The sequence below is a fragment of the Lissotriton vulgaris genome, chromosome 2_1, assembly GCF_964263255.1.
Source record: "Lissotriton vulgaris chromosome 2_1, aLisVul1.2, whole genome shotgun sequence".
Taxonomy (NCBI): Eukaryota; Metazoa; Chordata; class Amphibia; order Caudata; family Salamandridae; genus Lissotriton; species Lissotriton vulgaris.
Genome location: NC_141687.1, coordinates 1,446,399,417 through 1,446,412,045, shown reverse-complemented (window position 1 = coordinate 1,446,412,045; position 12,629 = coordinate 1,446,399,417). Strand labels below are relative to the sequence as shown.

The following is a 12,629-nucleotide window of genomic DNA, read 5'->3' as shown; positions in this document are numbered from 1 at the left end:
TATTGCTTTTGAGTATCCTGAAGACCTGGGAAGCAAAGGAGCTGAACACACTCTAATGGGCCTAGATACTCTTCCGGTAGAGAGATATAGAGCGTGATTGGAACCACAGGCAGGCACCTTAACTTAGCTCATGGACTGGCAGAAGGCCATGGACTGGTGTCCTAAAATGGAGGACCCGATCTACTGAGCGAGTAGATACCCCCACAAGATATGCAAATATGGATGCAAAATACAAAATATGGGGGCGCCTGGTGGGAATACTCTGAAATATCTGGGGGCGACGGGTGAAGCTTGAGAGGTCCTCAACTGTTTTTAATTCTATGGATTGGTGTAATTGCATGTTCCAGGTATGATGGAAGTGCCTGGCACTGGTGGTCTTATTTTACTTTGTTTTAAAGCCAAGTAAAGCTCAATAAAGTTAGTTATAAAAAAAATTAGGGAATTGACCTGGGATCTGAAATTTAGAAGAAAAGTTGATTCTTTAGGATTGCTTTTAAGGTTTTTATTCTTGGTAGATGGCAAGTTTGTTTTTTTCTCATTTATCGGACAGTCACAGTAAAGTGAACCTGATTTAAAACATAGAAAATCTTAAATGTGCTTATTGGGAAAGCAGGGTTATGAGACTGTCCGGATTAAACAAGAGTAAATGATATTACCTGTAGTGGCAGAGATCAAGACCGTTTTGCTGGCTGTAGATGGCAAGGCATGTTTACCAGTGATCAGTGACTTCAGGGGCACACATTGGGTTGTCTAGGTCAGAGTATATCTGTTTATGTGCATGCCCAAATTTTGCACCTGAGGAGGATTGAGCAATATCCCGAGTTTTGGATTATGCTTTGCTTTGTAGATAATGCAATTTTTAACAATATACTTTGTTTATTGTTTTTTAAACGAGAGAAATTACTGTCCTGTCAAACGGTTCAAATGGTGTACTGATCCCTTTGTTTACTTGTTTTACAATTAAATATAGCCCCTTGTTACGTTTTTCATACAGCAAAGAGTATGTAAGAATTCTCTCGCTAACTTTACATTCCTTAAATCTCGATTATTGAAGTGAAGTATTCTGGTTGGGCGGAAGGAAACAATGCTGTAACCAGCTGTATCTTGTATTGTATCTACAAGTGTTTGATACTTATACAGCTCCATGTTATTTATTACTTTAATACATTTACTGATTAATGTAGCCAACGTTGGTGGGCACACTTTTTCTCTGATATTCAGGACCGAATTTGGTAAACAAAATTTACCTCCGTCACTTATTTAGTACCTCCATCACGACAGCAGTGAACAGTATTAAAAAAAAATAAACAATCTTGGTTCGTATGTTCACTATATGGAATATCTGGTGCTGTGACAAAAATGTGTCTGTGTATCTATGCTTAGCAGTGTTAATTATGTTTTAAGGGAGCTTCTACTACAAAAGGAAAACAGGATGATCGTACTGGTGTCTTAAAGTTTGTGATGATTACAGCTGCCCAGCGGACTGTGTACTGTTCAGAGCACCCTTATTTCTGTACTAACAAATGTTGCCTCATGAGTGGCCAACCTCTGATGACCTCTGGCAGGCTGCGAGTGCTTGAATCTGGCTCTTCCGTGCTTAAAGCTGTAGACCACTGCTTCATTCATTCTAGACCGAGAGCCCTCTTAACTATGGACCTGGAGACTCAGCAACAATGTGCATTTTTCCATCTTAGGACTCCAGTGTTCCCGTAAGATTAGGACGAGTGATGAGGATAGACTGTTGTTGCTTACTTCACTTAGGTGTCCTGTTTTATCACAACCATAACTCATATGTTGCTCACTAGATGTGCATCCTGAATGATTAACCAAATATGAGTGGCAGTTCCTTAGGTCCCGTCATGCTCCTCGCCTAGGAGGTCACTTCTGGTTGATGCATCCATGAGTTTCTCTCCCCTCTGGTATTATCCTACTGAATGTAATTTCGGCCGCCGGGAGGCATTTACAGGGTCCAAGCACTAAAGCGCTGTAGCACTGAAAAGGCACAAAGGCTCGCATACACGCATTCTCCAGTTGCTGTCTCCCGATACGAGTTACGGGAGACAGAGCAGCGGCTTTGGTGCGGAGCCAGGAGAAACGCTGGGCAGAGTGGTGTGATGAGGACGCCGCGAGTCCCGAGCAGTGAGATTGAGTACTTCAACCCGACTGCTTCAAGGCAGACAATAGGAGGAGGGGGAAAGGGAGAAACTTGTTAGGTAGTACTTTAGGCATCCCTCGAGTGGGGTTTGGGTGGTAGTGGAGGCAGCCCTCCCTGGTGTGGGTGCAACTTGCTCTCTTGTGGCCCCTCCTTCCTTCTCTGATAACCCCTGATAGCTGAAAGACAGAGCGTGACCTGTGCAAGAGGCTCAGAAGGGCTGTAGGAGACTGAACGCTTCCCTCAAAGGGGGATTACCACCACCAGCCTGATAGTTCCATACAGCGTGAGAGGGAATAGGGAAATCTTGCACTTTAGCAGAGGTCTCTGGAACTGCCAAAGCGACCAGAGCCCAGAAAAATCAGGCTGGGCAAAGTGCCGTTGAAGCACGGGAAGAAGATATTAAGGGAAGCAGCTCAAGCATAAATCTGAGCAAGACTCGAGAGGCTTCACCAGAGTCTGAGAAGTTTTTATTCTGGGGTGGCATATGGGATTCCAGAAACAAATTAACCGTCTCTCCCCCATAAGAATCCATCAGAACAGGGCAAACTTCCCCCTCTAGCTCCAGAGCTGCTACAAGATAGCATACTAGACAAACTTCGAGAAGCTACATCAGAAGTGTCAGCAAGCAAGCGTTCTGAGGAAAAACCCTTGTACCAACTATTGGGGTTTAAAGAAGTGAAGCTGACTGGGGAAGATTATCAGAAACCATTAGTAAGGAGACTCGACCTCGGACCTGGAGCTCTAGAGGTATCCGAGACATCAGCGATTCCTGCGTCCGTGGAGACTGTTGAACCAGCTTCTATACCAATAATGATGAAGCTGCTTAAAGAAATGGTAGCATCTCAATTTGTCCCCGGTGACGTGAATCCTCAATCACAAGCAACTGTTCAGATTGAGCCGAGGGGAATTGTAGATTATAAATCCCAGCCCGGAGATATTCTTCATGCGATCCTAGATTAAACGAGAGAGTTAAAAAAACGGCTCTTTGGGAAGTTGAGTCAGCTCGATACTAACAACAATATCTTGCAACTAAACCAGAGACTAACACATGCAAACGGCGCATATCTGAACTCGCAGGTGTCCAGAAAAACTTTGAGTTATATCAAGCAAAGCATTGCCAGGAGATGGCTGAAACCCAGGTAAAGCTTGATGAGTTTGAGAATCGTTCTAGACAGTCAAATGTATGCTTTGTAAGTATCCTGGAAGGTCAGGAGTGGGTCAAGATCCCATCAAATTCTTCTTTCATCTAATCCTGAAACCCGTCCTCCTTGGTTAATATACTTAGCAAAGACTGCTGTTCGATCATGAGGGCCCATCGAGTCCCATTTCATCAACAGGTAAATACAAAACACCCACATGCATCCCTGGTAAATTTCAGCGACTTTCAACTAAAGGAATCAATGTTAGCATCAGCCATCAAGCTAAAGGGCTTTCAGACACCGGACAAATTTCAACACAATATTGTTTCGGACAGGTCAGCTATGGCTGCAAGACATCGTCAAGAGTTAAAGTCAAGGTGGATCAATTAAAGAGACAAGGAATACAGTCGGCCATAGTGCAATAATCAAAATTGAGAGTCCTTTTAAGAAGACAGTTTCACATCCTGCTTTCGATCCAGTAGGTGGAAGATTTTGCAGCAGTCGAATCATGACAATTAATCGGGGGGATGGGTATATAACGAAGCAGGAGGCTCTGATTATCCCATACAGAAACCAATATATACAAGTGATTAAATCTGTGGTGGGAGGGGGTCTTGTTTTTTTAGGTTATTTCTTTTGGGTGGTTTGTAGCGGATAACACCGGAGAGGGGACCTCTAGTGCCATACCACAGCACAAAAGGTTAAAAAAACTAACATGAACGGGACGAGTATTGGGCAGGCAATCCATCACTCGTCGGGTAGGGGTGTTTTCCAAGGGGGCACTGGGATTCCTGAGGGTGGACGGCTAGGGTCTAGAGGGGAGCTCTTTTTTAGATGGATAAAAAGAGCAGATTCATGATGAACAGGAATTAGTATCAGAAATAGACAAAATTAGCTTATATTTTTAGGTCGAGGACTCAGTCGCACTGTGTAAGCAGAGGGCGGAGCTCCGAAGATTTAATGTTTCTTAGAGGGGGCTTGGAACCCGCCCCTCTTCTCCATTGGCTGGCTTACTAAACGTAGGCCAGCCATTGGAGGAGAGGGGCGTCACTCGGTTCAAGCCCAGTCTATCGGATTCGGGGCGTTTTTTTTAAGCTTCTTTCTATTTACTTTCTCTCCTCTTCCCATTGGCTGGAATTTGACCTTCCAGCCAATGGGAAGAGGAGAGAATGAAAACCACGCCCCGAATCAGAAAATGTCGGCGCTTTGCTGAAGTCATTTCAGCCCGACCGCCGCCGGAAGAAGTCGTCCTCAGGTGAGTGCTTGTTTTTTTCGTTCTTTAGACGCTCAGAGAAACTTTGTGAGAGGAGGTTGGCACATGGGGAGCCTGGTGATTGCTTTCAGAGTCTGGAAAAATGTTTAGCCTGTGGGAACGCGCTGTCCAGTTCCAGCTGCAAATCAAAGAATACCTTGCGGCTTCTCAAAATGGCAGACGCAATAAACAGAGTTATTATCAGACGGCCTGGTCGAGCGGCGCTCTGCCCTCCTGCCAGAGGGAAGGTCACCCCGGTGCTGGGGAAGGGAGGAACACTGCAACCTCTCCCTCACACGCCCCTCTTTTTTTTCGATGATGGAATCTCCTGGCATCCCTTACTCTTTCCTGAACTCTTGGAAAATTCTTCCAGCTGACAAGATGCAGGGCCTCCAGCTGCACTAATCCCACGTCACCACGCACAGAGCATAGCCACAGTTGTGTACGCAGCTCACGTGAACCGTATTCAGTGTCGCATACTTAAGTTTACCAATGGCTCGCTGTCCTCAAGGCTGAAGTACTGGTCTTTTCTTTCATCAATTATTGATTCCCGCAGTGTTAATTCAATTACAGCAACCACCTGAAGTGAATCAACACTACATCTCCCAGAATGCTTTATGCTGTACAAGGATAATCAGGGAAGGGGTGGGGGAAGGGCACCGTCTAGGTGACTTTTGGCTATCTGGTAAACCTATGTATACTGTATGTGAACAGTGCCAAGTGGTGTCTTTCATAGACAAGCACCCTCACCCCGACTTTTCAACTCTTTCTTACAATGTTATTATATGACTCATGTTTTTCTATTCAGGAGGCAAACCCCGCTCAATTGGGCTCGCATTGATAGCCCCCTCTGACCTTGGCGTTCACTTATAATGTTGAAACAGAAATATAAAGACACGGCAAAGTGAGCAAATGCCCAGGCCTCCTAGTTAACAAGCCCCCCCCTCCTCCCACACACACACGAAAGTGAACTTTCTCTCTCGCTCACTTCTGTGCATCTTTGTATACTACCCTTCGCATATTGCAATATTGTTAGCCAACACGGGGCTTGAATTAGCATAAAATCCTTTTTTAGGACTTTAGATAAAGACATTCATTCAAACACAAGTACATGGTTCTCATCATATGCACCAATAGGGAACAGTTAAAAGGAAACAATTTACTATAGAATCCATTCAAAGTTTCTCTCTTGACAGCAGGACATGAAGTTTGCAGATGTTTTAATAGTTTATTTGAGCGGTTCAATTGATACATTGTATAACAATTGCCTGGGACAGTTAAAATGTCCATGGTTAAGTAGAGTGAGAGAAAGTCTCTGGAAACACACTCTGTTATTGTGAATCTTCAAATATCTTTATTTAGAATGAGAAGAACAGCAATAGACATCACATGAAAAATTGTGACGTAAGTGCAAGATGGAGGACAGTGTAAACACAACTCAGGTTAGCGTAAGCCCAATTTATGCAGAAACGAAAACAACTCTTACAGTGCTATAAAAAGCTTAACCTATGTATCGCTTACTAGCAAACCTGTCAACCTTGTGCCTCAAAAAAAAAGGTGAACGAAGGTGTTTAAGAAGGCGATCCCATTATTCTCAATGAGGAATTTACACTTTTTTAGAGGGTGAATAGGTTTAAAATGTGGGTGACTCAATTAAAGTATATGGAAGCATTTTGTATGATGGCAGCTTAATAGAAATTAAAAGCATGTAATACCTGCCAAATTCGGGCGATTTGACCTGCCTAACAATCACACTGCACCATATGTAACAGTACTGACCATAAAAACAGTGCACACGCCAAACTGACATCTCAAGGCAGTGTTGTCATTGGGGGTCGGGAAAACTTAATGTTTCAACTCTGACATTTGACAGATGTTAGTAAAGTGATATAATCTGAAATGTAAGAAGCCTTGAAGAAAGAACCTATTTTCAACAAGATTGAATAAAAGATTGATATAGGCTCACCAGATATCCAGGGGCTGAAAACTACAATGTACCTGGAGAAACCACTTCCTCTTATTAATTTGATTCTAGGAGTATTAGCTAGGTAAAGGAATCATATTGTATCGGACAACTTGATCGTTAATTGAGAGTATATATTACTTGCCATTATGTTATCATAGGGGGAGAATTCAATACCCCATTTGAGCTATCAGCCATAATTAACAAGCTTGCTGCAGATTAGGATGCTTACCGGGGCATTCCTTGACAGGTAGACGTGAACGGGGCCACATTACAACTGGTAGATGTTTCTCTGGCACATGGTCTTCGAGCTTGTATTGGCTGCTCACGTTCTTATTTGATAGCTACCCCGACATTTTGGAGTGGTATCTATCAAAGCAATATGGATTACATCTAGGGCTCACAGTTTTACAGTATTTGTTTTTTTGGCATTTACTTCTGTGTTAATCCATATTTATTTTTTGCTGATGTTATTTGTATTTGTCCTTATTTATTTTGGGAAAAAATTAAGTTGAAACTAGCATATTTCTACATTTATGTAGCCAATAAATGTGGATTCATTCTTGAAGGCCTAATAGTTGTAAGTGAATGTGAACATCCACAGATGAAAAATAAATGCACATATATGATACCATGGGCATTTTAGTATCATGGTTGTGCATATCTACTGTTGTTTAAAAGCCTCTTCTCTAGAAATCCCTTCTTTTTTTTTAACCCCTTTCATGTCAATCCGTACAGCTATTGGCCAAGCAGTCATGACTGATAACCTTTAGAATCACTCTAAAATCCAATTTCCGTTTTTACCCACTTTTAAAAATAAACACAGACAAAAAAATTAATGTCTGTTTGTATTTATCTGTAAAAATCAGTAAAAACCGAAAACGGAGGGCCTTAATTACATCCCTACTGGATGTAAGAATATGGGGCTCCCTGGTCGATTTGACAGTGATAAATAGATTTGGAAGTAATCCTGATCCCTTGGGTTTGAATCTACTGGGCTCATTGTTACCCAACAGGTGTCTTTTTCCAATGACTGCCTTCCAGTACTTTTTTTAACCCATTGGCCGAGGCGCGAATCTCGCCGCGGCATTGGGGGTGAGCGCGGCGCCGCTGAGCTTGTGACAGAACCAAGCCGTCATGAGTCAGCGGCGGCGTGTGCTCATGACGGCGTGGTTCCGTCACAGCCCCGCCCGTTCATTAATTCGCCCGCACAGGCGTGGAGTTAATGCCGCGTGGGCAGAGCTGCAGCCGCATGACGGAACCACGCCGTCATGAGCAAACGCCGCCCATGGCTCATGACGGCGTGTTTCCGTCATGAGCATGCAAGGGGTTAAAAAAAAAATAAAGAAAAGTTAAATGAGAGACTGTCATTAAGAGATTATTATTAAAATCTATAAAGCAGTAATTCCTGCATTGGCTCTCTTTAGGGTCAATCTAGAACAGTCCCTATCCATTGTGCAAACTCACAATGTGCTTTTCTCCACACTTAAAGAATTCTTTGAAAAAGACTACAAGTTCGTTCAAAAAGCACCAAAGAAGTGAGAAGAGCTTACTCCTGCTTGCAGGGCAAATAAGACCAACCTCATAGTGGCCATGAAATACAGCAACAAGGCTAAAATTATTGAAGCAATGGCCTTTATAAACATGCTACTAGAACAGCGATATTTGACTGGGAAAGGCAGACGTGGGAGTAACTTCTATATGTTGCTAATATAAATGATATGAAAAGATTTTGGCATATAGTGAGCCATGGAAGTTGCAATGTATCATCGAGACCTGATGTTTACTTCCAGTCAAATTACTTGGTTGTAAATTTAATGGCTTCTAGTCTCTTCCACCACAGCACCCAGCCTCTGAGATACTGGTTCATTTTATCTATATGGAGTATATGATCAATATAGACTACCCAATTACCTATTCGCTTTCATGTGTCATGAAGGCCGTTCGCTCACAGAAGTCAGGGAAGGCACTAAGGCTATACAGGCTTTCTACTGAGCACTTTTGAACTGCAGCTGTGGATAGGGCCACTTATATATACACCCCCTTAGCAATGCAATAGCTGCAGAAGCTCCAATCTCCTGCTCTTGGAAAGACGGTAGTCATACCAATCTTTAACAAGGATTGGCATAGCCAAAAAGTCTCGCTTTGGGGACCGTATAAGTGTTTAGCCATGCAAGGGTTGATGTTGTTGCACCAAGGATATTGTGCAGCATAACTAAATACTTAAGTCCCAAAAGCGAGACCTATTGGCTATGCCAATGCTTGTTTTTATTTAGGCATTTAGAGCATTAGATATCTTTTTCTTTATCACAATGATTCTGGAATCTGAAATTAGCCTACCAGCTTTTATTAAAAGAGCAAAATTGCCAAAAAAGACCAGATCTAAGTTTCTAAAGGACACTACCGGGTGGCTGAGCGCTTTGAGTAAACTCTTTAAGACACCTTTTGACAGGTCTTCACTATTGCTTCTGAAGGGTAGGTTTTCTGGACTTTTTTATAGCAGATAATGAAGTCTGATTCTGGCACTCAATAGGTTTTAAAACCTTTGGTGATTTTGTCTTGCAAGGAAAATGTATTTCTTAGGCAGAAGTACTAGCTAGGTGGCCCGCAATGCAAGAAACATTATTTTAAGCATTAGCCAGATTAAAAAAAAATTGCAGGCTATTATTGAGAATGAGAGGCAGGAGCCGCTCCTGATGAACAGGACTCTGTTAATGAGTAGACTGTTAGGAATAGGAAACTAGGACAGACTGCTACATGGTCAATCCTCGCAGGTAAACTGTACGAATTTCCATTCCAAGATAATGGAGAAAACCCAGTGTCACATGTCAGAAAGTTACTGGCATTCCATCGCCGAGATAAGGAATAAATCTCTTTGTGCTGCAAACTTAAAAAGAATGTCATTCCTGTCTAGATGGATAGCGTATTACACCCGTAAACGCTTCATAAAATGTATTCAGCAGTACCAGATAATTGTTTCTCCATGTCATCAACAAGGTGCAGGAGTTTGGCTCCATACATTCTATACATGCCCGCATTTGTCCAAATTTTGACAGGCACTGTTTTAGGCTATTAGTCAAGCTATCGGGTGCCCTGTATTTCCAGAGGCATGCCTCGTGCTATTTGGGGTTGCTAAAAGAAGCCAACAATGAATAAAGGGTAAACAACATTTAGTATCCATAACTTTGAAGATTGGAAGCTCTTTTATCCTTCAGAATCTGGACTCTCAGTTTAATTAAGTAAGATACTTGTACTTGGTAATAGATTAGAGGAGCTGGATTTGAGCTATTGAAAAGATGTTCAGAATTTGGATCTATTTCATGTATTGCACGTTATATTGCACTTTTGACGCACAAATGCACTTGCTCTTCAAAGGCACTGTAATATAATAGGAGTGTGATTGGACTCTAAAGAGCAACAGTTGTACTTGATTCTCCAGCTGTATTTTCAAATCGCCTATTTGGACATATTATAGATGATGATCAATGGCTTGGAAAACGATCAGACTGGAGTTTTTAGAAGTCTTGTACCTCTATGAAGAAAGCTGTGGTTGTAATTTTCTGTTCTTTTCAACGAAGCGTATTGTATTTATCTATCTTTGCTTTATAAAAATGGCCTCTCAGTCAATATCATTAATATACTAGAATTTGGCTTTTCAATTTATATCCTGAATATACTTTAACTTAGCAATAGATTAGAGGAGCTGAAATTATGCTATTGAAAAGATGCCCTGATTTTGAATCTACTTTACGTATCGCATTTTATATTGCACATCCGAGGCACAAATACAGTTGTTTCTTCAAGGCACTTTAACATACTAGGAATGTAATTGGACATATAAGGGAAGTCTAGAGAATTAAACTTAACTGCTGCACTTTAAATCGCTTATTTGCACATTTCGTAGCTGATGATTAACGGCCTGGAAAAAGATCAGACTGGAGTTATTTTTATAAGTCTTTTACTTCTGTAAAGAAATATGTTGATGTCATTTTCTGTTGTACTTGGAGAAGCTTAACGAATTTATTTCTGCTCTAAAAAAATAAAGAAAAATTCTAAAAATAAAACTGGGAATTCATAATCATTTGCTTAGTGTTGAAATTAAAATGTCCCCTTTTTTTACATTTTAATGTGGACCTTTCTTGTTCTACCCATTGCTTAGCGCTCAATGCAGACCTTTGGACAAACAGGAAAAAGGTCGAAGGTATAGTACTTGCCTGGTGTTATGGCATGCTTTAGGAATCCTGACATGCTTGAGGATTGTTTTTGTCAATTTGTGAGCATTGGGGTATAGTTCATTTTCTTAATTTAGTAGCTGTGTGCTGGTTTTTCTTTTTCGTTTGATTGTTTTTTTGTCTTGGCTGTTTACGTTTTTGATTTGCCTAAATAGTTTTTATAAGCGCACCTTTTTAATACAGATTTAGTAACAATGTTTTTTTAAATTTGTTTTTTATCTGATTTGTTCAGTTTGTGCTGTGATTCCCAGGCTGTTAATGCTTGTGTGCTTTGTGACATATGTCAGTTATGTTTTGTAGTTTTTGTTTGCTGAGGCAGATGTGAAACTTTTTTATGTCACTGGTTTGACAATAAATGTGGGAAAGCATGAACTATTGATAAATCAACTGTAGTTTATAATTTTGAATACTTTTCTTTAGTCTAATTCAAAGTTAAAGCTAGTTCGGAGCCTGGCTGTGTGTGAAGAATCTCCTCCTCCTTCCGCTTTTGACACACCGCAGGACAACCAGGTAAAATACATTTTTCTCTGTTCTTCAGGCTCTCCATGTGAGCGCACATTAGACAAACTATACATAAGGACAAGATGCAGCTTATCACCAAGTATTACGTTTTGTTCTCCGGGTGAGGGAATAGGAACCTTTAATGACCTCTCTGTTCTTATGAGCTGATTCCTGCAAAGTGGCTAGAAATTAGATCAGTGTATAGCCCACTTCCATTTTAGATTGCGAAAAAGCTTCCTGTTTTTTTCCCTAGGAATTTTTTTGTAAAGAAAGTATCTTCAACTGGAACAATGGTTTTCTTATGATTCGTATCCCTTGCTGCAATATAGTCTTCTTTGTACAACACTGGCAATTTTTTCTTTGAAACTATTTCTATTTAAGCTTCCCTATGGATAATTAGTAAAAATAGTTTTTAAATTAAAAGTAACAGAATTTGTATCTTTTTCCAACAAATTCTTGGCATTCAACATACACATCTGTCCTATAAGCAGGCTTCATTTTCATGATTTGCCAAAAATGACCTAATTATTAACTAAATATGGTTATCATGCAAAGTGCTCTCATTTCAATTTAAAGTAGCTTTACTCTGTTTTGTGTTTGAGATCGTAAAAGCACAAAATACAATCCTATTAATAGGTAAGACGTAAAGTTAAAGCATAGATGGATTTATATCATTAACTAAGATACATATAAAAACTTTGAGCCATATAAAAAAATTCATAATACGTAAACAAATGTCTATACATTTCTAGATCTATACTATAGTGATCAATTAATAGCTATTTCATTCTGAAGAGTCACAGAGTTCCTTATATAAGTTGATACTGCAAGACAGATTTTTAGATCTGGTAATTGCTGGAGAAAGATCATAGCCGGTTTATAGCGCCTGAAGTTATGCTCCCATAATATATGTAAAATCAGAAACTTGCTTGAGGTAGCATAATATTTACATGAAAGAATAAAGTGGCCTGTGCATTGTTGTGATATATTAAGACATGGGCACCTGGGACGCCCGGGTGACTAATTTAAAGTTTTTTAAAAATATACTAATCGATGAATATTATTGCACCTAAACCTTGTTAAAATATATCTATGTTGCACATTGTACACATTTTCCAAATAAAATTAGATACCATCATTAACAAATATTTAATGATAAATTATATTAGGTTTCCTGGACTCCCTGTTATACTGCTCTTTCTCAAGCATGTTCAGTGCCATAGATTTTAATTCTGCCTTTCCCACATTACCTAAAGAAGCTGGGCCATTGAAAATTTCGTTTTTACCAAGTCTAATAACAATTCTTTATGTATCCGATCAAGGAGTTTTCCCACCACGGTCTAATATTGGGTAATCTGTGATGACCATTTTCTTCAGGTTGGCCTTT

At 40.5% G+C, this 12,629-nt stretch overlaps 1 protein-coding gene across 9 annotated transcripts in view; it reads left to right on the top strand.

Moving 5' to 3' along the window:
* The window catches only part of R3HDM1 (R3H domain containing 1), a 459,574-nt gene that overhangs the window by 55,340 nt on the left and 391,605 nt on the right, over positions 1-12,629 (top strand). For 6 of the 9 annotated variants that reach the window (XM_086957298.1, XM_086957293.1, XM_086957297.1 and 3 more), the window contains exons 3-4: positions 10,669-10,710; positions 11,162-11,251. The exons of 2 other annotated variants lie outside the window; for them this stretch is intronic. In XM_086957298.1, the coding sequence (XP_086813424.1) occupies positions 10,669-10,710; positions 11,162-11,251 (132 nt within the window). The remainder of the gene's footprint in view (positions 1-10,668; positions 10,711-11,161; positions 11,252-12,629) is intronic. One more of the 9 variants, XM_086957292.1, reaches the window with a different exon arrangement.